Here is a 23,938-nt window from a genome sequence, read left to right as displayed (position 1 = left end):
TGGGATGAAGGGTTTGGGAATTTCGGTGGAATTTGGGTGTAATTTGGGAATTTGGGAAGGATTTGGGATGAAGGGTTTGGGAATTGGGAGGAATTTGGGATGAAGGGTTTGGGAATTTGGGATGAAGGGTTTGGGAATTTGGGATGAAGGGTTTGGGAATTTGGGAGGGATTTGGGAATTTGGGATGAAGGGTTTGGGAATTTGGGAGGGATTTGGGATGAAGGGTTTGGGAATTTGGGAGGAATTTGGGATGAAGGGTTTGGGAATTTGGGAAGGATTTGGGATGAAGGGTTTGGGAATTTGGGATGAAGGGTTTGGGAATTTGGGAGGATTTGGGATAAAGGATTTGGGAATTTGGGAGGGATTTGGGATGAAGGGTTTGGGAATTTGGGATGAAGGGTTTGGGATGAAGGGTTTGGGAATTTGGGAAGGATTTGGGAATCTCGGATGAAGTGTTTGGGAATTTGGGAGGGATTTGGGCAGATTTGGGTGATGGCAGCTTATTAATTCATAATTAATTATTGATTAATTAATAATTACTTAATACCCCTTAGGAATTAAGGGAATGCCAGAGGTTTTTTTCCCTCTAGAGGTGGCAAGAAAAGTTCAGGGACAAGAGCGGGATGAGGAGGGGAAAAATTGGGATTAGGGCAGAAAAAACACCAAAATGAGGTGGAAAAATATCGGGATGAGGGGAAAATATCGGGATGGGGCAGGAAAATCCTGAATTAAGGCAGAAAATATCGGGATGAGGTGGGAAACAATAAAAACCAGGTGGAAAAGCACCGAAATCAGGGAAAAAAACCCTGGAATGAGGAGGAAAAGAAGCGGGAAAAGACGGAAAACAGCTGGGTTTGGGAATTCGGCCGTGCAAAGCCAGTCCTAATGGAAAAACCTTGGGATGGGCTGGAAAAAGAATGAAATGAGGAAAAAATACCGGGATGAGGAGGAAAAATACCAGGATGAGGGAGGAAATGTCGGGATGAGGGGGGAAAATATCGGGACGAGGGGGAAACTATCGGGATGGGGAGGAAAAAACTCAAAAGGTGGCAGAAAACTACGAAATCCGGGAAAAATGGCGGGATAGGGCGGAAAACCAGCGGGACGAACTGGAAAAATACTGAAACCAGGCGGAAAAGCACCGAAATCAAGGGCAAAAAACCACCGGAATGAGGAGGAAAAGCACCGGGATGAGACGGAAAGCGCCCGGGGTTCAGGAAAGAGGAGGCGGCGCTTTCCCGCCGTGGAGGCTCCGAGCTTTTCCCGGCTCCGAGCTTTTCCCGAGTCACAAGGAGAAGTAGTCCAGGGCTCCGTGGCCGTAGGGGTTGTAAGTCCAGACGAGGTCGCTCCTCCCGGAATTTTCCAGCAGCCGGGAAAACTCCGCGTGAGCGGCCGCCAGCAGCTCCCCGTCCGTGGGCTCCCAGAAATTCCAGCCGGATTCCGACGGCGGCTCCGGCTTGTAGCAATCCACGGGGAAGGGATAAACGACCAGGTGGAGGTCGGGCAGCTCCAGGGTTTTCTGGAGCAGATCCTTGAGCGCGGCCGTGGACAGGGAGTTGCCGTAGAGTCCCAGGAAGCGCAGGCGGGAGCAGCGGCGCAGCGTCGGCAGCAGCGCGTCCAGGTGGGAGTCGGCCATGCGGCATTCCATGAGATCCAGGTGCAGCAGCGAGGCCGAGGTCTCCTCCAGGAGCAGCCGCAGCGGCTCCAGGAGGCCCTGGGAGAAGTCGTGGCCGCTGAGGTCCAACCTCTTGAGGGCCGGAGCGTGGAAGCTTTGGGAGAGGAAGGCGAGGTCGGCGGGAACGAGGGAGCAGAAGGCCAATTCCAAGCTTTCCAAGGGAGCCTGGAGGTCGCTGGCGGGAGGGAAAAGGGAGAGGTGAGGCCCGAGGGAGGATCTGGGGGAGCTGGGAATGTCGGGATTGATGGGGGAAACGCGGGGAGTGAGAGCGGGGACGGCATCCATGGAATTGGGGAATTGGGGGATGGATGAGGTTGGGAAAGAGCTGCAAGAACATCAAGGGTGAGCCCTGAAAATCCTGGGATTTTGGAATGAGGAAATCGTGGAGTTGTGGAATGGCTGAGGTTGGGAAAGGTCTCCAAGACCATCAAGTTCGACATTTGAGGATCATTGGATCTCAGAGTCACGGATCCATGAGATTTTGGGATCATGCAGTTGTGGAATGGCTGAGGTTGGGAAAGGTCTCTAAGAACATCAAATTTGAGCTTTGAAAATCATGGAATTAGGGGATCAAGGAATTGTGGAATCCTGGAATCAAATTATGGAATTATGGAATGGCTGCAGTTGGCAAAGATCTCCCAGACTGTGAAGTTGGACACCTGCAAATCCTGGGATTTTGGAATGAGGAAATCGTGGAGTTGTGGAATGACTCGGGGTGGGAAAGGTCTCCAAGATCATCAGGTTTGACATTTGAGGATCATTGGATCACGGAGTCACGGATCCATGAGATTTTGGGATCATGGAGTTGTGGAATGGCTGAGGTTGGGAAAGGTCTCAGAGAACATCAAATTTGAGCTTTGAGGATCACGGAATTATGGGATCAAGGAATTGTGGAATCCTGGAATCAAATTATGGAATTATGGAATGGCTGCAGTTGGAAAGAGCTCCAAGACCATGAAGTTGGACCCCTGAAAATCCTGGGATTTTGGAATGATGGGCTCATGGAATGATGGAACGACTCAGGGTGGGAAAGGTCTCCAAGATCATCAGGTTTGACATTTGAGGATCATTGGATCACGGAGTTATGGAATTATGGATCCATGAGATTATGGTGGCCTGGAGTTATGGAATGGCTGAGGTTGGGAAAGGTCTTGGAGAATATTGAATTCAAACTTTGAGAATCATGGAATTATGGGATCAAGGAATCATGGAATCCTGGAATCAAATCGTGGAATTATGGAATGGCTGAGGTTGAAGAAAAGATCTCCAAGACCGTGAAGTTGGACCTCTGCAAATCCTGGGATTTTGGCATGATGGGCTCATGGAATGATGGAATGACTCAGGTTGGGAAAGGTCTCCAAGATCATCAAGTTTGACATTTGAGAATCGTGGAATTATGTATCGTGGAGCCGGGGAATTGTAGAATTGTGGCGTTATGGGGGTTTGGGATCATGGAGTTATGGAATTATGGGATTATGGGATTCTGGGATCAGGAGCCATGGAATTATGGGATCATGGAATTACAGGGTCATGGAGCCACTGAGGTTGGAAAAGGCTTCAAGATCATCAAGTCCAACATTTGTGAATCCTGGAATCAGGAATTACGGGATCATGGGAATAATTGGGATAATGAAACCCTGGGATCATAGGATCACTAAGGTTGGAGAAGACCTCTGAGACTGCCAAGTTCAGCCTTTGAGAATCCTGGAATCCCAGAATTTTGGGATCATGGAACGATGGGAAAATGGAATGACTGAGACATGAACTATTGGGATAACGGAATCCGGGGATGATGGGAATATTGGGATAATGAAATTATGGAATTGTGGGGTCACTAAGATTGGAGAAGACCTCTAAGACCATTGGGCCCGGCCTTTGGGAATCCTGGAACCAAGGAATTATGGGATCATGAAATTATGGGATCATGGAATTGCTGAGTGATAAGATGTTGGGATCATGGGATCATGGGGTCATGGAAACCTGGGAATATTGGGATAATGAAATCCTGGGATCATGGGATCACTAAGGTTGGAGATGACCTCCAAGACTGTGAAGTTCAGCCTTTGAGAATCCTGGAATCGCAGAATTTGGGGATCATGGACTAATGGGAAATGGAACCATTGACTCATGAACTCTCAGGATAACGGGATCCCAGGAACATGGGGATAATGAAATCCTGGAACCCCAGGATCCCTCCGGCTGCTCCAGACCCCCGAGATCCCCATCCCCGAGCCTCGGGAACCCCTCGGCAGCGCGGGCAGGGCCCGGCCCGGCCCCGGCGGCGCGGGGAACTCACCAGAGGATCTGGCGCAGGTTCCCGGAGAGGCGGGAGGAGCCCAGGTTGAGCTCGCGCAGGCTGGGCAGCATTCCCAGCTGCCCGGCCAGGCAGCGGATCCCGATGGCCGATTCCGGCGTGGGGCGCCGCACGTCCACGTTGCTGTACTGGAGCTTGAGGCTGCGCAGCTCCGGGAAGCGCGAGAGGTGCGGCAGGATCACCGAGAGCCCCGGCAGCCCCAGGTTGTTGAAGCGCAGATCCACCCTCCTCACGCAGGAGGGATCCAAGGATTCCAGCAAAGCCACGATCCCGGACGCCGAGAGCTCCTCGGCCTGGAACTCGCGGCACTTGAGGCGCAGCGGGCCGGCAGCCGCGGTCTGCAGCGCGTCGCGCAGGATCCCGTAGGACGTCCCGTTGACGAACAGGTCGGCGTGGACGTCCACACCCGGGGGCTGCGGGGCGGCCGCGGCCGTGGCGGCTCCGGAGCGGCCTTTGTGCCGCTTGGATCCGCGCCTCTGGAATTCCCGCTGGTGCTTGGACACCTCCACGCAAGCCTTGGCCAAAGCCACGGTGCCGGACCAGACGCTCATCCCATCCGGAGCGCGGCCGGCCGGATCCGGGAGTCCCGTCACGTCCAGCACGCGCAGCCTGCAAAAACGGGAATAAACCCCAAAAAACCCCACCGGGATGGAGGAATGGGAGGAACAGAGGGGATCCCGGAATTGTGGCCGTTCCAGAATTCCCAAAACCCACCTGGAATCGTGGCTGGGCTCTTCCAGCTGCCGCCGGAGCTGCGCCACCACGGCCAGGATGACGGCCTGCACGCAGAGCTTGCAGGGGTGATCCCGCAGCAGCTCCCGGCGCCCCACGAGGCGCTGGAAGTTGAGCACCGGGAAAGGCCAAGCCGTGACCAAATCCCGCAGCACCAGGGGTCTCCCGTCCAGGAAAGCCGCTTGGAAAAGGACGGGATAGAGATCGGCGGGAAGGGCGGGAAGAGGGCGGTGGGCGACGATGCGGCGGGCGCAGAGGAAGAGGAGGGAATCCATGGGTTCTGCGGGGGCTGTGGGGATTGGGTGAAATTGGGGGATGCTGTGGATGAGGGGGAACCAGGGGAGAATTCCAGGGGAACCCTGAATCCAGGGGAACCCCGAATCCAAGGATATCCCGAAGGAAAAGGGAGATGTGGGAGAAGGTGGAGGCGGCAAAGGGCGCGTTGTGAGGGGACCCCCAGCGCAGCTCCCCAAAAGGCGGAGCAGGAGTACCCCCACCCCACCCAGGGACACCCCAAAATCCCGCAGGGATTCGAGCACCGGGGAGCTCGAAATTCCCACAGGGATCCCCGAATTATCCCAAAGTCCCCTCAGGGATCCCCAAAACCGGCTCCGGCACCCCCCAACATGGCGCCCCCCTACTCACCGCCCGCCCGCAGCCCCCGGTCGCCCCCAGTCCGTACGGAAGTTCCACTTCCGTGTCTGCGAGTTGTGGCAACCAATCAGCGAGCGGGGTCCGCCCTAGAAGCGGATTTCTCACTTTTAATTGGCTCTTCTTGCTGTCCGTCTTTATTTTATTTATCCCTCATTGGTTTAAGGGTAAGGCGGGCGTTTTTTTGAGGCTCGCCTCTCATTGGCTAAGTTGCCTGTCAATCATTAACATCTGCCTTCCCATTGGCTGGCGCTTGGCGGGAGAAGACAGTTTACTCCGAGACGGCTCCGGGGTCCGCGCCCGAGCTGCCCCCGATCCCCGATCCCCGATCCCCGATCCCAATCCCCGATCCCAATCCCGCGGCCATGGAGCGGCAGCAGGAGCTGAAGGTGCTGCTGAAGCGCTGGGAAGCGGAATTCCTGCGGGAGCGGCGGCGCAAACCCAGCCAGGTGCTCTGAGGGGCCACGGCGGGAAATTCGTGAGGGGGGAGCCCCTGAGGGGAATCCCTGGAATAAAGGGGGGACGGGTTTAGGGGTCCCTGGGGTGGTTTTGGGGTGCTGAGGGCGTTTTTAGGGTGATTTAGGGAGGTCCTGAGTTGGGGGGAGTTGGTTTAGGAGGGTCCTGGGGTTTTTTTGGGGTGGTTTTGGGATATTTGGGTTGATTTGGGGAGTCCCAGAATTGGTTGGGTTTGGTTTAGGGGGGTCCTGGGGGGTTTAAGGGGGTCCCTGGGGTGGTTTTGGGGTGCTCAGGGCGTTTTTATGATGATTTAGGGAGGTCCTGGAATGAGGGGAGTTGGTTTAGGGGGATCCTGGTGTTTTTTTGGGGTGGTTTTGGGATATTTGGGTTGATTTTGGGAGTCCTGGGATTGGCTGGGTTTGGTTTAGGGGGGTTTTGGGGGTCCCTGGGGTGGTTTTGGGGTGCTCAGGGCGTTTTTAAGGTGATTTAGGGGTGTCCTGAGTTGGGGGGAGTTGATTTAGGGGGATCCTGGGGGGTTTTGTGGGGTGGTTTTGGGATATTTGGGTTGATTTTGGGAGTCCCAGAATTGGCTGGGTTTGGTTTAGGGGGGTTTTGGGGGTCCCTGGGGTGGTTTTGGGGTGCTCAGGGCGGTTTTATGATGATTTAGGGAGGTCCTGGAATGGGGGGAGTTGATTTAGGAGGGTCCTGGGGGTTTTTTGGGGTGGTTTTGGGATATTTGGGTTGATTTTGGGAGTCCTGGGATTGGCTGGGTTTGGTTTAGGGGGGTTTTGGGGGTCCCTGGGGTGGTTTTGGGGGGTCCCTGGGGTGGTTTTGGGGGTCCCTGGGGTGGTTTTGGGGTGCTCAGGGCGTTTTTAAGGTGATTTAGGGGTGTCCTGAGTTGGGGGGAGTTGATTTAGGGGGGTCCTGGGGTTTTTTTGGGGTGGTTTTGGGATATTCGGGTTGATTTTGGGAGTCCTGGAATTGGATAGGTTTGGTTTAGGGGGGTCCTGAGGGGTTTTGGGGGGTCCCTGGGGTGGTTTTGGGGTTCTCAGGGCGTTTTTATGATGATTTAGGAAAGTCCTAGAATGGGGGGAGTTGATTTAGGAGGGTCCTGGTGGTTTTTTTGGGGTGGTTTTGGGATATTTGGGTTGATTTTGGGACTCCCAGGATTGGCTGGGTTTGGTTTAGGGGAGTCCTGAGGGGTTTGGGGGGGTCCCTGGGGTGATTTATGGGATCTGAGAGAGTCTTTGAGGTGATTTTGGGGATCCCTGGAATGAGGGGGGTTGGTTTAGGGGGGATTTATGGGATTTTTGGGGTGTCCCTGAAATGTTTGGGTCTTTTTGGGGGGGCTGAGATCAAGGAGAATCTCAGGGGAGTCTTTGAAGGGGTTTTAGGGATTTTTTCCATGAGTTTTCCCATAAAAAACCATCCTGAGGAGGTTTTTCCATAGGATTTTCCATTATAAATCTGCTTCAATCCTAATTTTCTTCCAAAAAAACCACCCCAAATCCCAAAAAAACCCCAAATCCTTCCCCTCTCCCATCCCATTAATTTGGAATCATTCCCAAAATTCACATTTTTTTGGGATTTGTTTCCCTCCCAGGCCGACATCGAGGAGGCTCCAGAGGAAACCCGCAGTGAGTTTTATTGGGGGAATTTTGGGAATATTTAAAGTTCAAAACATCCAAATTTTCCTCAAAATTCCCAATTTTTTCCTACAAAATTCCCTTTTTTCCTGGATTTTTCTCCCACAGAGCTCTACAAGGAGTACAAGATGCTGAAACAGCAGGGAAAAACCTCGGATTCAGCAGGAAAATTGGAATCCCAGGAAATCCCAAAAATTCAGCAGGTCCTGGAAAATCCCCTTGGAATTTTGGGGTTTCTAAAATTCCTCCTTGAATTTTTGGGGAATTTTTGGGGAATTTTCTCACTGAGGGCAAATCCAGTGGATTTTTTGGGGATTTTTTGGGGAAAATTTTGGTTTAGGACCCCAGAAAAATGAGGAAAATGAGGATTTGGGGGTGGAAAATGGGATTTGGGGGCGTTTTCATCCCAAAATTTCCCATGGAATGATGAAATTCCATCGGTTTCTGTCTTTGGGATGGATCTGAGTTTGGGGTTTTTGGGATTTTGGGTTGGAATTGAGCAGATTTGGGGAATTTTGAGGGGATTTTGGGCTGAAATTCAACAGATTTGGAGAATTTTTTAGGATTTTGGGCTGGAATTTAACAGATTTGGGGGATTTTTTTTAGGGTTTTGGCCTGGAATTGAGCAAATTTGGGGGGTTTTGGGGGATTTAAGGATGGGATTGAGCAAATTTGGAGAATTTTGGGGGGCTTTGGGCTGGGATTGAGCAGATTTGGGGAATTTTGGAGGATTTTGGGCTGGGATTGAGCAGTTTTTGAGGATTTTTTTTGGATTTTGGGCTGCGATTGAGCAAATTTGGGGTTTTTTTTTTGGATTTTGGGGTGGAATTCAACAGATTTGGGGGATTGTTTGGGAATTTGGGCTGGGATTGAATGGATTTGGGGGGATTTTGGGCTGGAATTTAACAGATTTGGGATTTTTTTTTTAAGATTTTGGTCTGGGATGGAGCAGATTTGGGGAATTATGGGGGATTTTGGGCTGAGATTGAGTGGATTTGGGGATTTGGGGGGATTTTGGGGTGGAATTTAACAGTTTTGAGGGGTTTTTTTTGATTTTGGGGTGTTATTGAACAGAATTGGGGGGTTTTGGGGATTTTGGGCTGGGATTGAGCAGATTGGGGGGATTTTTGGGGATTTTGGGGTGGAATTGAACAGATTTGGGAGATTTTTTTGGATTTTGGGCTGGGATTGAGCAAATTTGGTGGATCTTTTGGGATTTTGGGTTGGTATTGAGCAGAATTGGGGGATTTTGGGGGGATTTTGGGCTGAAATTCAACAGATTTGGAGAAATTTTTGGGATTTTGGGCTGGGATTGAGTGGATTTGGTGGATTTTTTAGGAATTTTGGCTGAGATTGAGTCTATTTCAGGAATTTTGGGGAATTTTTTGGGCTGGGATTGAGAGGATTTGGGGAATTTTGGGGGGTTTTGAGGTGAAATTGAAGAGATTTGGAGGTTTTTTTTGCATTTTGGGCTGGGGTTGAGCAGATTTGGGGGATTTGTGGAGATTTGGGCTGGGATTGAGCAGTTCTTGAGGATTTTTTGGGATTTTGGGCTGGAATTGAGCAGATTTTGGGGATTTGGGGCTGGGATTGAGAGGATTTGGGAGATTTTTGGGGATTTTGGTATGAAATTCAACAGATTTGGGGGAATTTTTTTTGGCAATTTGGGCTGGGATTGAGTGGATTGGGGGAGTTTTTTGGAATTTTGAGGTGAAATATAACAGATTTGGCGAATTTTGGGGATTTGGGGCTGGGATTGAGCAAGTTTGGTGGATTTTGGGGGATTTTGGGCTGAGATTGAGCGGATTTGAGGATTTTATTTGGATTTTGGTCTGGAACTGAGCAGACTTGGGGGATTTGGGGGGGATTTTGGGCTGGGATTGAGAGGATTTGAGGGATTTTTTTTGATTTTGGGCTGGGATTGAGCAGATTTGGGAGATTTATTTTTTTGGGGGTAGAATTGAACAGATTTGGAGGTTTTGGGGGGTTTTGGCACTGGGATTGACCAAATTTGGGAATTCCTGGGGATTTGGGGCTGGGATTGAGTGGATTTGGGGAATTTTGGGGGGTTTTGGGGTGGAATTTAACAGTTTGGGGGGATTTTTTGGGATTTTGGGCTGGTATTGAACAGAATTGGTGGATTTTGGGGGATTTTGGGCTGGAATTGAGCAGATTTGGGGAATTTTGGAGGGTTTTGGGGTGGAATTGAGCAGATTTGGGGGATTTTTGGGGATTTGGGGCTGGGATTGAGCAGATTGGGGAGTTTTTTTGAGTTTTGGGCTGGGATTGAGCAAATTTGGGGAATTTTGGGGATTTTGGTATGGGATTGAGTGGATTTGGGGGATTTGTGGGGATTTTAGGCTGAAATTAGGAAGATTTGGGGAATTCTGGGGGACTTTTGGGTTGAGAGTGAGCAGATTTGAGGGATGTTTGGGGATTTTTTGGGGTGGAATGTAACAGATTTGGAGGTTTTCTTGGGATTTTGGGCTGGGATTGAGCAAATTTGAGAAATTTTTTAGGATTTTGGGCTGGGATTGAGCAGATTGGGGTTTTTTTTTTTTTGGATTTTGGGGTGGAATTGATCAGATTTGGGCAATTTTGGGGATTTTTTGCTGGAATTGAGCGGATTTGGGGATTTTTTTTGGGATTTTGGTGTCCTTGCAGGTGGAAGATTCCGGATTTTGGGGCTCTCACCTGAACCGGGCACCGAAAATTCCCGGGAAAAGCCGGAGCAGGAGCGCCAGGCCGGGAATTTCGGCCGAGTTTTATGGGATGAAGCTCAAAGCCAAACTGGGAATGACTGGGAAGGTCAGAAATGGGGGGAAAAGGATTTTCCAGGGGGGATTTTCCCAAAATTTGGGTTGTTCCTGAGGGAGAATCTCAAAATCAGGGATGCCAAAAATTGGAAACCTCCAAAAGTTGGAGAATCCCAAAATTTGGGACCCCCAAAAATCAGAGACCTCAAATATTGGAGACCCCAAAAATCAGAGATCCCAAAATTTGAGATCCCCAAAATTGGAAAATCCCAAAATTTGAGACCCCAAAATTTGGAGAAACCCAAAATTTGAGATCCCAAAAGTCGGAGAATCCAAAATTGGAGATCCCAAAATTTGGAAAATCCCAAATTGAAGACCACAAAATTTGGAAAATCCCAAAATTTGAGATCCCAAAATTTGGAAAATCCCAAAATTTGAGACCATAAAAGTTAGAGAATCCCAAAATTTGAGACCCCAAAATTTGGAAAATCCCAAAATTTGAGACCCTAAAAGTTGGAAAATCCCAAAATTTGAGATCCCAAAAGTTGGAAAATCCCAAAATTTGAAATCCCTAAAGTTGGAGAATCCCAGAATTTGGGACCCCCAAAGTTGGAGAATCCCAAATTGAAGACCCCAAAATTTGGAGAATCCCAAAATTTGAGATCCCAAAAGTTGGAAAATCCCAAAATTTGAGACCCCAAAAGTTGGAGAATCCCAAAATTTGAGACCCTAAAAGTTGGAGAATCCCAAAATTTGAGACCCCAAAAGTTGGAGAATCCCAAAATTTGAGACCCCAAAAGTTGGAGAATCCCAAAACTTGAGACCATAAAAGTTGGAGAATCCCAAAATTGTGGATCCCAAAAGTTGGAGAATCCCAAAATTTGAGACCCCAAAATTTGGAGAATCCCAAAATTTGAAGACCCCAAAAGTTGGAAAATCCCAAAATTTGAGACCCCAAAAGTTGGAAAATCCCAAAATTTGAGACCCCAAAATCAGAAATCCTAAAAATCAGAGAACCCCCAGAATCCATGCTCGGTTAATTTTCGGATTTGGAATTCCAGAGGAGAAAAAAAATCGGGATCTGACCCCTCCCTTCCCTCCAGGAACCCCCCCTGACCCCTCGGAGGACCCCAAATCCCAGGAGAATCCCAAAAATTCCCCAATCCCAAAAAACTCCGGAGCCGGAACAGAACGAGGGAAAATCCAAAAATCCCGAAAAATCCGGAGATTCCCAGGAATTCGACGTGGGCAAATCCGAAAATTCCGGAGATTCCTGGAAATTCGACATGGGCAAATCCCAAAATCCCGAAAAATCCGGAGATTCCCGGGAATTCGACGTGGGCAAATCCGAAAATTCCGGAGATTCCTGGAAATTCGACGTGGGCAAATCCCAAAATCCCGAAAAATCCGGAGATTCCCGGGAATTCGACGTGGGCAAATCCAAAAATCCCGAAAAATCTGGAGATTCCCAGGAATTCGACGTGGGCAAATCCAAAAATCATGAAAAACTCAGAGATTCCCAGGAATTCGACGTGGGGAAATCCAAAAATCCTGAAAAATCCGGAGATTCCCGGGAATTCGACGTGGGCAAATCCGAAAATTCCGGAGATTCCTGGAAATTCGATGTGGGCAAATCCAGAAATCCTGAAAAATCCGGAGATTCCCAGGAATTCGACGACCTCGTCCTTCTTCCCTCCATGCCAAGATTGGGATTAAATCCCAATTTTCCCTCCATTCCCGAAAAATTCCAGCTGCTGAAGCAGAGGGTGGCCCAAACTTTGGGATCGCTGGATCCGGGCTGGATCCAGAGGTGCCAGGAATCGCCGGAAAACCGGGAATTCCCGGCGGGATCGGTGAGGGAAGAAGGGGAATCCGTCGGGAATTCCGCCAGGAAAAGGCCGCGGGAAGGCGGCGGCGGCGCCGCTGAGGCTCCGGCCAAGCTCCAGAGGGGCCTCCGAGGAGCAAATCCGGGAATTTTTGGGATGAGGCAAATCCAGGAGGAAAAGGAGGAGGAGGAAGAGCGGCTGGAATCCCGAAACGGAGCCGGGAAGGCACCGGAGGGCTCGGAAAAAATCCTGGAGAAGGAGGGAAAAGCCAAACGTGGAGCTCGGTAATTCCCGGATTTTTTCCAAGAGAATCCCAAAATTAGGGAGATCCAAATTTGAAGGACGACAAAAATGAGACCTTAAAATTTGGAGAATCCCAAAATTTGGGATTCCCCCAAATCAGACACCCTCAAAATGAAAGAGTCCCAAAAATCGGGGACCTCTCAAATATAAGGAATCCCGAAAATTGGAGAATCCAAAAATTAGAGACTCCCAAAAATTGGAAAATCCCAAAATCAAAAAGCTCCAAAAGTTGGAGAATCCCAAAAATTGGTGAATCCGAAAAATTGGAGAATCCAAAAATTGGAGAATCCCAAAAATTGGAAAATCCCAAAATTAGGGACCTCAAAATGAGAGACCCCAAAAACTGGAGAGCCCAAAATGAGAGGCCCAAAATTTGGAGACCCCAAAATGAAAAAGCCCCAAATTAAGGACCCCAAAATCAGAAGTCCCAAATATCAAAAAACCTCAAAATTGGAGAATCCCAAAATTGGGGACCCCTCAAAATCAGAGACCCCAAAAATTGGAGAATCCCAAAAATTGGAGAATCCCCAAATTAGGGACTCCCAAAAATTGGAAAATTCCCAAAATTAGGGGCCCCAAAATGATGAAACCCAAAATGAGAGACCACAAAATGAGAGACCCCAAAAATTGTAGGATCCCAAAATTAGGAACTCTAAAATCAGAAACTCCAAATATTGGAGAGCCCCCAAATCAGAGACACCTAAAAATCAGACACCCCAAAATTTGGAGAATCTCAAAATCAGAGACCCCCAAAATTCATTTTCCCCAAATTTCATGACCCCAAAAACTTCGAGACCCCAAAATGGGAGACCCCAAAACTTGGAGGATCCCAAAATTAGGGACTCCAAAAACTGGAGAATCCCAAAGTCACAAATCCCAAAATTCGAAACTCCAAAAATTTGAGACCCCAAAATTATAAACCCCAAAATTGAAGACCCCAAAAAATGGAGACCCCAAAATCAGAGACCCCAAAATTTGGAGAATCTCAAAATTAGGGAAAATCAGAGACCCCCCAAAAACTGGAGATTCCAAAATCAGAGACCTAAAATTTGGAGACCCCAAAATCAAGAGATCCCAAATATTGGAGACCCCAAAATGGGAGACCCCAAAACTTGGAGGATCCCAAAATTAGGAACTCTAAAATCAGAAACTCCAAATATTGGAGAGCCCCCAAATCAGAGACACCTAAAAATCAGACACCCCAAAATTTGGAGAATCCCAAAATTTAAGATCCCAAAAGTTGGAGAATCCCAAAATTTGAGATCCCAAAAGTTGGAGAATCCCAAAATTTGAGACCCCAAAAGTTGGAGAATCCCAAAATTTGAGACCCCCAAAGTTGGAGAATCCCAAAATTTGAGACCCCAAAAGTTGGAGAATCCCAAAATTTGAGACCCCAAAAGTTGGAGAATCCCAAAATTTGAGACCCCAAAAGTTGGAAAATCCAAAAATTGGAGACCTCTAAAGTTGGAGAATCTCAAAATTTGAGACCCTAAAAGTTGGAGAATCCCAAAATTTGAGACCCCAAAATTATAAACCCCAAAATTGAAGACCCCCAAAAAATCAAGACCCCAAAATCAGAAATCCCAAACACCGGAGTGCCCCAAAATCGGGGACCCCAAAAGTTGGAAAATCCCCAAATTAAGGACCCCCCAAAATCAAACCCACCCAAATTAAGGACTCCCAAAATCAGAAAAATCCCCAAAATCTGAAAATCCCAAAATCAGAATCCCTAAAATCCGCTTTTTTCCAGCTTTTCCAAGATTCCCGCTGGTTTTAATTCCTCTTTCCCTCAGAGCCCCGCCCCGGAACGGCGGGAATTTCGTCCGCCTCAACCTGAAGAGAAAAACTTTTTCCCGCGGATTCCTGAGGGGAAAATTCCTTCGCAAACAGGTCAAACCTTCCCGATTTTATTTTTTGGGAATCCCCGGGTTCTCCCCCGCTGGAATTTCGGGATTTGGAATTTTTTTTTTTCCCCAGGTTTGGAAGCAAAAATGGAGAAAAAAGTTCGGGGGCGGAGGCGATCTTTGCTTCCGATGTGGCGGCAAAGGGCACTGGGCGTCGGAATGCCGAGGTCAGGCCGGGAATTTTGGGGATTTTTTGGGATAAAACAGCGGGAAAAGGGTGAGGGGGGTTCTTTTCCGTGGATTTTTTGAGGGAATTGCTCATTTTTTGTGTGCAGAGAAGGATTTGGGCTCGTTCTCGGGGAAAATTGCGGAGGAGGAGGAGGCGCTTCCCACGCTGGAAGAAGCGGCCCGAAGGAGCTGCAGCGATTTTATCCCGGAGATTCCCGGTGAGATCCGGAATTACGGAATTCCTGCTTTTCCCAGGGAAAGGGTGGAAAACGAGGGGGATTTTGCATCAAAAATTGGGATTTGAGCCTTAAAAATTCAGATTTCGGGCTCTAAAAATGCGGGATTTTGGGCCTTAAAATTGGAAATTTTAGACTCTAAAAATGCAGGATTTGGATCTTAAAAATGGAAATTTGGCTTCAAAAATGCGATTTTTTTTCCCTAAAATTCTGAGGGTTTCTCTTAAAAAGGAAGTGGATCCTAAAAATCAAAATTTGGGATCTAAAAATGTGGGATTTGGCCCCAAAAATGAAACTTTAGACTCTAAAAATGCGGGATTTGAGCCTTAAAATTGGAAATTTGGCCTCAAAAATGTGATTTTTTTCCCTAAAATTCTGAGGGTTTATCCTAAAAAGGGGGTGGGTTCTAAAAACCAGGATTTGGGATCTAAAATTGTGGGATTTTGCCCTAAAAATGAAATTTTAGACTGTAAAAATGCGGGATTTGAGCCTTAAAATTGGAAATTTGGCCTCAAAAATGTGATTTTTTTCCCTAAAACTGTGAGGGTTTATCCTAAAAAGGGGGTGGGTTCTAAAAACCAGGATTTGGGATCTAAAAATGTGGGATTTGGGCTTAAAAATGAAATTTTAGACTCTAAAAATGCGGGATTTGAGCCTTAAAATTGGAAATTTGGCGTCAAAAATGCGATTTTTTTTTTCCCTAAAATTCTGAGGGTTTCTCTTAAAAAGGAAGTGGATCCTAAAAATCAAAATTTGGGATCTAAAAATGTGGGATTTGGCCCTAAAAATGAAATTTCAGACTCTAAAAATGCAGGATTTGAGCCTTAAAATTGGAAATTTGGCCTCAAAAATGTGATTTTTTTCCCTAAAAATGTGAGGGTTTATCTTAATAAGGGAGTGAGTCCTAAAACCAGGATTTGGGATCTAAAAATGTGGGGTTTGGGTCTAAAAATGAGGAATTTGGGCTCTAAAAATGAGGAATTTGACATTAAAAATGGGAGGATTTGGCCTTAAAAATGTGATTCTGTTTCCTATAACTGGGGGGAGGGTTCTCTTAAAAAGGAAGTGGATCCTAAAAATCAAAATTTGGGATCTAAAAATGTGGGATTTGGCCCTAAAAATGAAAATTCAGACTCTAAAAATGCGGGATTTGAGCCTTAAAAATGGAAATTTGGCTTCAAAAAAGTGATTTTTTTTTTCCCCGAAAATTGTGAGAGTTTATGCTAAAAAAAGTTCTAAAAACCAGGATTTGGGATCTAAAAATATGGGATTTGGCCCTAAAAATGAAATTTTAGACTCTAAAAATGCGGGATTTGAGCCTTAAAATTGGAAATTTGGCTTCAAAAATGTGATTTTTTTCCCTAAAATACTGAGGGTTTATCTTAATAAGGAGTGGGTCCTAAAACCAGGATTTGGGATCTAAAAATGTGGGGTTTGGGTCTAAAAATGAGGAATTTGGGCTCTAAAAATGAGGAATTTGACATTAAAAATGGGAGGATTTGGCCTTAAAAATGTGATTCTGTTTCCTATAACTGGGGGGAGGGTTCTCTTAAAAAGGAAGTGGATCCTAAAAATCAAGATTTGAGATCTAAAAATGTGGGATTTGGCTCTAAAAATGAAATCCTAGACTCTAAAAATGTGGGATTTGAGCCTTAAAATTCGGATTGGATCCTAAAATGCAAAATTTAGTCCTAAAATTGCGGAATTTACCCCCAAAAAATGCAAGCTTAGATCTTAAAAATGTGAATTTTCTCCCTAAAAACTGAGGTTGGATCCTACAAATGCGGATTTCCCCTCAGAAAATGTGGGAGTTGTCCTTAAAAAGGGGGGGTTCCTCCCCAAAAATGGGAATTTTTTTCTCTAAAAGTCTGGAATTTTTCTCCTAAAATCTTGATTTTTTTTCCTGTTTTCCCTCCAGATGGTGAATCCAACGCAGAAAATTCCCAGCTCAGCCCAAATTCCCTGGATTTCCCTCAGCCGGAATTCTCCCCGCCATCCCCTCCTCCACCTCCCGTGGATCCCCTTTACCCCCCAAACCCCGACGGGACAATCCCAGGTAAATCCCGGAGCAAATCCATGGAAAAACCACGGAAAAAAAATGGAAATAAAATCCACATTCCCCCCTCCTGAATCCCGCAGATCCTCCGGAAGAAGTCCTGGAAGCCCTGAGAATTTTGGGATACGAATCCTTCCGGCCCGGCCAGGCTGAGGCCATCATGAGAGTCCTTTCTGGTTGGATTTTCCCGCCCTTTTTTTCCCGCTCTTTTTCCCTCAGTTTTTCCTGAACTTTTTTCCACCTTTTTTTTCCACTCTTTTTTTCCTCACCCTTTTTTCCCCACTTTCTTTCTCCTCTCTTTTTCTTCTACTCTTTTTTCTGCCCTTTTTTCCACCCTTTTCCCCTCAGTTTTTCCCGCCCTTTTTTCTTGCCTTTCCCCTCCATTTTTGCCTTTTCCACCTTATTTTCCCTCCCTTTTTCCCTCCCTTTTTTTCTGCCCTTTTTCCTGCCCTTTTTTTCTGCTTTTTCCCTACCCTTTACCCCTCTCTTTTTTCTTCTGCTCTTTTTCCTACTCTTTTTTCTCCCCTTTTTTCCACCTTTTTTCCCCTCAAGTTTCTCCCACCCTTTTTTCCCTCGTTTTTCCTCCATTTTTCCCTTTTCCATCTTTTTTCCTGCCTTTTTTTCCCTTTTTTTTCTGCTGTTTTCCCCACCCTTTTTTCCCCACCCTTTTTTCCACTCTTTTTTCCTCTGTTTTTCCCACCTTTTTTTTTCCTGCCCTTTTCCTCTCAGTTTTTCCCTTTTCCACCTTTTTCCCTGCTCCTTTTTCCTCTCTTTTTTCTGCTCTTTTCCTGCCCTTTTTTCCCCATACTTTTTTTCTGCCCTTTTTTCCTGCTGTTTCTTCCCTCAATTTTTCCCACCCACCTTTCCTGGCCTTTGTCCTGCCATTTTCCCCTCCTTTTTTCCTCCCTTTTTTCCCTCTTTTTTTTCTGCTCTTTTTCCCCACTCTCTTTTTCCCACCCTTTTTCTCATCCTTTCTCCCTCAGTTTTCCCTGCCCTTTTGCCCTCCATTTTTGCCTTCTCCACCTTTTTTTCAGCCCTTTTTCCCTCGCTTTTTTCCCAGCTCTTTTTCCCCACTGTCTTTTCCCCACCCCTTTTTTTCCCACCCTCTTTTCCTGCCCTTTTTTCCTCACTCTTCTCCATTTTTCTCATCCTTTCCCTCATTTTTGTCCTGCCCATTTTCCCCTCTATTTTTTCCATCCTTTTTTCCTACTCTTTTTTCCCACCCTTTTTTCCCTCAGTTTTTCCCTCAGTTTTTCTCTGTTTTTCCCTCAGGTTTCCTCTCAGATTTCCCCTCAGGTTTTCCCTCAGTTTTTGCTTCAGTTTTTCCCCTCAGTTTTCCTCTCTTTTTCCCCTCACTTTTTTCCATCACTTTTTTTCCTCACTTTTTCCCTCACTTTTTTCCCTCAGTCTTTCCCTCAGTTTTTCCTTCACTTTTCCCTCAGGTTTTCCCTCAGTTTTCTCCTCAGTTTTCTCTTCAGGTTTCCCACCCTTTTCCCCTCAGTTTTTCCCACCCTTTTCCCCTCAGTTTTTCCCACCTTTTCCCCCTCAGTTTTTCCCACCTTTTCCCCCTCAGTTTTCCCCCTCAGTTTTCCTCTCAGTTTTCCTCTCAGTTTTTCCCTCAGTTTTTCCCTCAGTTTTTCCCTCAGTTTTTCCCTCATTTCCCCCTCACTTTTCCCCCTCACTTTTTCCCCTTTTTTCCCCTCAGTTTTTCCCTCGCTTTTCCCCTCAGTTTTCCCCTCAGGTTTCCCCTCTCAGGTTTTCCCTCAGGTTTTCCTTCAGTTTTTCCTCTCACTTTTTTCCCCTCACTTTTTTCCCCTCACTTTTTTCCCCTCGCTTTTTTCCCCTCGCTTTTTTCTCTCACTTTTTTCCCTCGGTTTTTCCCTCAATCTTTCCCTCAGTTTTCCCCTCAGGTTTTCCCTCAGGTTTTCCCTCAGGTTTCCCACTTTTTTCCCCTCAGTTTTTCCCTCACTTTTCCCCTCAGTTTTTCCCCTCAGTTTTTCCTTCAGTTTTTCCCTCAGTTTTTCCCTCAGTTTTCCCTCACTTTTTCCCCTCACTTTTTCCTTCACTTTTTTCCCTCAGTCTTTCCCTCAGGTTTCCCCTCAGTTTTCTCCTCACTTTTTCCCCTCACTTTTTTCCCCTCAGTTTTTCCCTCGCTTTTCCCCCTCAGTTTTCCCCTCAGGTTTTCCCTCAGGTTTTCCCTCAGTTTTCCCCTCACTTTTTTCCCCTCACTTTTTTCCCTCACTTTTTTCCCTCACTTTTTTCCCCTCATTTTTTTCCCCTCACTTTTTTCCCTCACTTTTTTCCCCTCATTTTTTTCCCCCCACTTTTTTACCTCACTTTTTTCCCTCAGTTTACCCCTCAGTTTTCCCCTTTAGCTTTTCCCCAGCTTTTCCTCAGCTTTCCTCTCAGTTTTCCCTCAGTTTTTCCCATCCTTTTTCCCTCAGTTTTCCCTGCCCTTTTCCCCACCCTTTTGCCCCTCAGTTTTTCTGGTTTTCCCTCACTTTTTCCCTCACTTTTTCCCTCACTTTTTCCCTCACATTTTCCCCTCACTTTTTTCCCCTCCCTTTTTCCCCTCACTTTTTCCTACACTTTTTCCCCTCACTTTTTCCCCTCACTTTTTCCCTCAGCTTTTCCCCTCACTTTTCCCTTCAGGTTTTCCCCTCAGGTTTTCCCTCACTTTTTCCCCTCACTTTTCCCCCCTCACTTTTTCCCCTCACTTTTCCCTTCACTTTTTCCCCTCACTTTTCCCTTCACTTTTTCCCCTCACTTTTCCCTTCACTTTTTCCCCTCACTTTTCCCTTCACTTTTTTCCCTCAGTTTTTTCCCTTCACTTTTTCCCCTCACTTTTTCCTACACTTTTTCCTACACTTTTTCCCCTCACTTTTTCCCTCAGCTTTTCCCCTCACTTTTCCCTTCAGGTTTTCCCTCACTTTTTCCCCTCACTTTTCCCCCCTCACTTTTTCCCCTCACTTTTTCCTTCACTTTTTTCCCTCAGTTTTCCCCTCAGGTTTCCCTCAGTTTTCCCCACCCTTTTCCCCTCAGTTTTTCCATTTTTCCCTCCGTTTTTCCCTCATTTTCCCCTCACTTTTTCCCCTCACTTTTTTCCCTCAGTTTTTCCCTCACTTTTCTCCATCCTTTTTCCCCTCAGTTTTCTCCTCAGGTTTCCCTCAGCTTTCCCACCCTTTTCCCCTAAGTTTTTCCCTCAGTTTTCCCCTCAGCTTTTCCTCAGCTTTCGTCTCGATTTTCCCTCAGTTTTCCCCACCCTTTTTCCCCTCAGTTTTTCTGTTTTTCCCTCAGTTTTTCACTCACATTTTCCCCTCACTTTTTTCCCCTCACTTTTGTCCTATCACTTTTTCCCCTCATTTTTCCCCTCACTTTTCCCTTCACTTTTTCCCCTCAGTTTTCCCCTCAGTTTTCCCTCATTTTCCCCTCACTTTTCCCCCTCAGTTTTTCCCTCAGGTTTTCCCTCAGGTTTTCCCTCACTTTTCCCCTCACTTTTCCCCTCACTTTTTCCCCTCAGTTTTCTCCTCTGTTTTTCCCTCAGGTTTTCCCTCAAGGTTTCCCCTCAGTTTTCTCCTCAGGTTTCCCACCCTTTTCCCCATCAGTTTTTCCTTTTTTCCCTCAGATTTTGCCTCAGTTTTTCCCTCATTTTCCCTCACCATTTCCCCTCACTTTTTTCCCTCATTTACCCCTCACTTTTCCCCTCAGTTTTCCCACCCTTTTCCCCTCACTTTTCCCTCATTTTCCCCTCACTTTTTCCCTCAGTTTTCCCTCAGTTTTCCCCACCCTTTTCCCCTCAGTTTTCCCCTCCCTTTTCCCCCACCCTTTTCCCCTCAGTTTCCCCTCCCTTTTTCCCTCTTTTCCCCTCACCAGCTCCCAAAATTCCCTCTTTTCCGCAGGAATCTCCACGCTGCTGCTGTTACCCACAGGGGCGGGCAAATCCCTGTGCTACCAACTCCCGGCTTTCCTCTACCACCGAAACTCCGGCAGCCTCTCCCTGGTGATTTCCCCGCTCGTCTCCCTCATGGACGATCAGGTATTCCCGAAATTCCCGCTTTTCCCGCCTCAAATTCTGCTGGAATATCCCCAAAAAAAAAAAACTCGGAATATTCCCACTGCCAGGTTTCCGGTCTCCCCTCAGCCCTCAAAGCCGTCTGCATCCATTCCAACCTGTCCCAATCCCAGCGGGAAGCAGCCATGGAAAAAGTGAGTCAAATTCCCGATTTTCCCGCTTTTAGCATTGCGAAACTCCGGGATAATCCCGATTTTCCCACAGGTCAGGAGCGGCCAAGCCCAGATCCTGCTGCTTTCCCCGGAATCTCTGGTGAGATCCGGAGGTTTTTCCCGCTTTTTCCGGGATTTGCCTCCCGTGGCTTTCGCCTGCCTGGATGAGGCTCACTGCATCTCCCAGTGGTCCCACAACTTCCGACCCGCTTACCTGCAGGTCTGCCAGGTGAGAAAAGCGGGAAAAACCTCAGAAAAACCTCGGAAAAACGGGAAAATCCCTAAAAAAAAAACCCGGAAAACCTCTCCAATCCTCATTTTCCTTCCCAGGTTCTCCGGGAGCGTTTGGGCGTCCGCTGCTTCCTTGGCCTCACAGCCACGGCCACGGCGGCCACGGCGCGGGACGTGGCACAGCATTTGGGAATTCCGGCGGAAAACGGGATCGGCATCATCGGCGCCGCCGGAATTCCCGAGAATCTGCAGCTCACGGTTTCCATGGACCCCGACCCCGACCAGGTGAGCTCCCTCCCCTCCAGGGTTTTAATTCGGTTTTTTAGGGGAAAAATCCGCATTTTTAACACCTAAAATCTGATTTTTGGAGACAAATGTGACAATTCTGAGGGGAAAATTCCATTTTTGTGGTTGAAACTTTCGATATTTGGGAAAATTTTGCATTTTTTAAGGAAAAAATCCAATTTTTTGGCTCAAACTCCTAATTTTTTGGGGAAAAAATGCTGATTTTAGGGAAAAAACCTTAATTTAATGAAAAAAATCAGAATTTAATGGAAAAAAATCCAAATTTTTCCTGAAAAAAACCCCAATTTTTGGCACAAATTCCTAAATTTTCTGGGAAGAAATTCCCAATTTTTAGAGACAAAATTCCCAAATTTTTCAGGGCAAATTCCCAATTTTTATGGGAAAAAATTTCCCAATTTTTCAGGAAAAATTTCTCATTTTTCTGTGAAAAAAAATCCCAATTGTTCAGGACAAATTCCCAATTTTTATGGGAAAAAAAAATCTCAGTTTTTATGGAAAAAAAATCCCTATTTTTAGAGACAAATTCCCAAATTTTAAGGAAAAAAATTCCAATTTAATGAAAAAAAAAAATCAAAATTTTAATGAAAAAATATTCCAAACTTTCCTTAAAAAAAACCCCAATTTTTTGGCACAAATCCTCCATTTTTATGAGAAAAAAATCCCAATTTTTATGGAAAAAAATCCGATTTTTTTGGCAGAAATTCCCCATTTTTATGGGAAAAAATCCCAATTTTTGGGGAAAAATTTCTCATTTTTATAGGAAAAAAATTCCCAATTTTATGAAAAAAAAATCAGAATTTTAATGAAAAAAATTCCAAACTTTCCTGAAAAAAACCCAATTTTTTGGCACAAATTCTCCATTTTTATGGGAAAAAAATTCCAATTTTCATGGAAAAAATCCCATTTTTTAGAGACAAATTCCCGATTTTTATGGGAAAAAAAATCCCAATTTTTTGGCACAAATTCTCCATTTTTATGGGAAAAATCCCAATTTCTTAGGAAAAATTTCTCATTTTTATGGGAAAAAAATCTCAATTTTTTGGACAAATTTCTCATTTTTATGGGAAAAAAAATCCCAGTTTTTAGAGACAAATTCCCAATTTTTATGGGAAAAAATTCCCAATTTTTCGGGGCACATTCCCAATTTTTATGGAGAAAACCCACCAATTTTTAGAGACAAATTCCCAGTTTTTATGGAAAAAAATTCCCAATTTTTAGAGACAAATTCCTAATTTTTATGGGAAAAAATCTCAATTTTTTGGCAAGAATTCCCAATTTTTATGGGGAAAAAAATCCCAATTTTTAGAGACAAATTCCCAATTTTTATGGGAAAAAATCCTCAATTTTTGGACAAATTTCTCATTTTTGTGGGAAAAAAAATCCCAATTTTTAGAGACAAATTCCTAATTTTTATGGGAAAAAATTCCCAATTTTTCGGGGCAAATTCCCAATTTTTATGGAAAAAAATTACCAATTTTTAGAGACAAATTCCTAATTTTTATGGGAAAAAAATCTCAATTTTTTGGCACAAATTCCCAAATTTTCTGGGAAAAAAATCCTGATTTTTAGAGACAAAAATCCCAATTTTTTGGGGACAAATTCCCAATTTTTATGGGAAAAAAAATCCCGATTTTAATGAAAAAAACTCTAATTTAATGAAAAAAAATCCAAATTTTCCTGAAAAAAAATCTGAATTTTCCTTAAAAAAAACCCCAATTTTTTGGCACAACTTCCCAAATTTTCTGTGACAAATTCTCAATATTTTATGGAGAAAATTCCCAAATTTTCATGGCAAAAATTCCCATTTTTTGGCTGAATTCCGGCTTTTCCTCCCTGTCTCAGGCGCTGCTGGAGCTGCTCCGTTCCGGGCCGTGGCGCCCCGGGGATCCCCTGCTCATTTACTGCCCCCGGCGCTGCCAGAGCGAGCGGCTGGCGGAGCTCATCCAGCGGGAATTCCCGGGAATTCTGAACCAGGAAAAACCCGGGAAGAGCCGCGGGAAGGGTGAGGAGGGGCTGGGTGGGGAAAATGGGGAAAATTCAGGGGATTTTGGGGAAAAATTGAGGGAATTTTGGGGAAAATTGGGGAATTTTGGGGGAAAATTGGGGAAAAATTGGGCAATTTTGGTGAAAAATTGAGGATAAATTGGGGGATTTGGGGGGAAATTGGGGAATTTTGGGGGAAATTTGGGGAAAAATGGGGAAAATTTGGGGAAAAATGGGAAATTCTGGGGGAATTGGGGGAAAATTGGGGAATTTTGGGGAAAATCGAGGAAATCTGGGGGGAAATCTGGGGGGAATTTGGGGATTCTTAGGAAAATTTAGGGGATTCTGGGGAAATTTGGGGTAAAATTAGGGAAAAACTGGGAAAATTTGGGGATAAATTGGGGGATTTTGGAGATAAATTGGGAAATTTGGGGGAAAATTAGGGAATTCTAGGGAAAAATTGAGGATAAA

The 23,938-nt window shown here is 45.9% G+C and overlaps 2 protein-coding genes across 2 annotated transcripts in view; one reads left to right on the top strand and one right to left on the bottom strand.

Annotated features, from left to right (window-relative positions):
• Positions 1-507: 507 nt before the first annotated feature.
• Positions 508-5,434, bottom strand: LOC134552120 (leucine-rich repeat-containing protein 14-like). Its single transcript, XM_063400508.1, has 4 exons — positions 5,367-5,434; positions 4,704-5,010; positions 3,972-4,598; positions 508-1,850 (listed from the first exon to the last, which is right to left on the bottom strand). Exons 2-4 carry the CDS (start codon positions 4,994-4,996, stop codon positions 1,286-1,288), a joined length of 1,485 nt encoding a protein of 494 aa, XP_063256578.1. The 5' UTR covers positions 4,997-5,010; positions 5,367-5,434; the 3' UTR covers positions 508-1,285.
• Positions 5,435-5,461: 27 nt separating this feature from the next.
• Positions 5,462-23,938, top strand: part of RECQL4 (RecQ like helicase 4) — a 57,443-nt gene continuing 38,966 nt past the window's right edge. Inside the window, exons 1-15 of the mRNA XM_063418715.1 lie at positions 5,462-5,821; positions 7,432-7,465; positions 7,583-7,677; positions 10,139-10,282; positions 11,334-12,340; positions 14,153-14,249; positions 14,337-14,430; positions 14,539-14,649; positions 16,586-16,723; positions 16,807-16,899; positions 20,623-20,759; positions 20,846-20,929; positions 21,000-21,176; positions 21,278-21,463; positions 23,327-23,486. Of these exons, the coding sequence (XP_063274785.1) occupies positions 5,738-5,821; positions 7,432-7,465; positions 7,583-7,677; positions 10,139-10,282; positions 11,334-12,340; positions 14,153-14,249; positions 14,337-14,430; positions 14,539-14,649; positions 16,586-16,723; positions 16,807-16,899; positions 20,623-20,759; positions 20,846-20,929; positions 21,000-21,176; positions 21,278-21,463; positions 23,327-23,486 (2,641 nt within the window). The 5' untranslated portion in view covers positions 5,462-5,737. The remainder of the gene's footprint in view (positions 5,822-7,431; positions 7,466-7,582; positions 7,678-10,138; positions 10,283-11,333; positions 12,341-14,152; positions 14,250-14,336; positions 14,431-14,538; positions 14,650-16,585; positions 16,724-16,806; positions 16,900-20,622; positions 20,760-20,845; positions 20,930-20,999; positions 21,177-21,277; positions 21,464-23,326; positions 23,487-23,938) is intronic.

Source organism: Prinia subflava, chromosome 1 (assembly GCF_021018805.1).
Source record: "Prinia subflava isolate CZ2003 ecotype Zambia chromosome 1, Cam_Psub_1.2, whole genome shotgun sequence".
Taxonomy (NCBI): Eukaryota; Metazoa; Chordata; class Aves; order Passeriformes; family Cisticolidae; genus Prinia; species Prinia subflava.
The sequence above is the reverse complement of the archived record's forward strand: the minus strand, read 5'-3'. Positions and strand labels throughout refer to the sequence as shown.

Coding starts and splice junctions, on each gene's coding strand:
- LOC134552120 (XM_063400508.1), bottom strand. CDS start 4,996: ATGGATTCCCTCCTCTTCCTCTGCGCCCGCCGCATCGTCGCCCACCGC. Junction 4,599..4,703: donor GAGCCCAGCCACGATTCCAG/GTGGGTTTTGGG, acceptor CCGTTTTTGCAG/GCTGCGCGTGCTGGACGTGA. Junction 1,851..3,971: donor AACCTGCGCCAGATCCTCTG/GTGAGTTCCCCG, acceptor CCCTCCCGCCAG/CGACCTCCAGGCTCCCTTGG.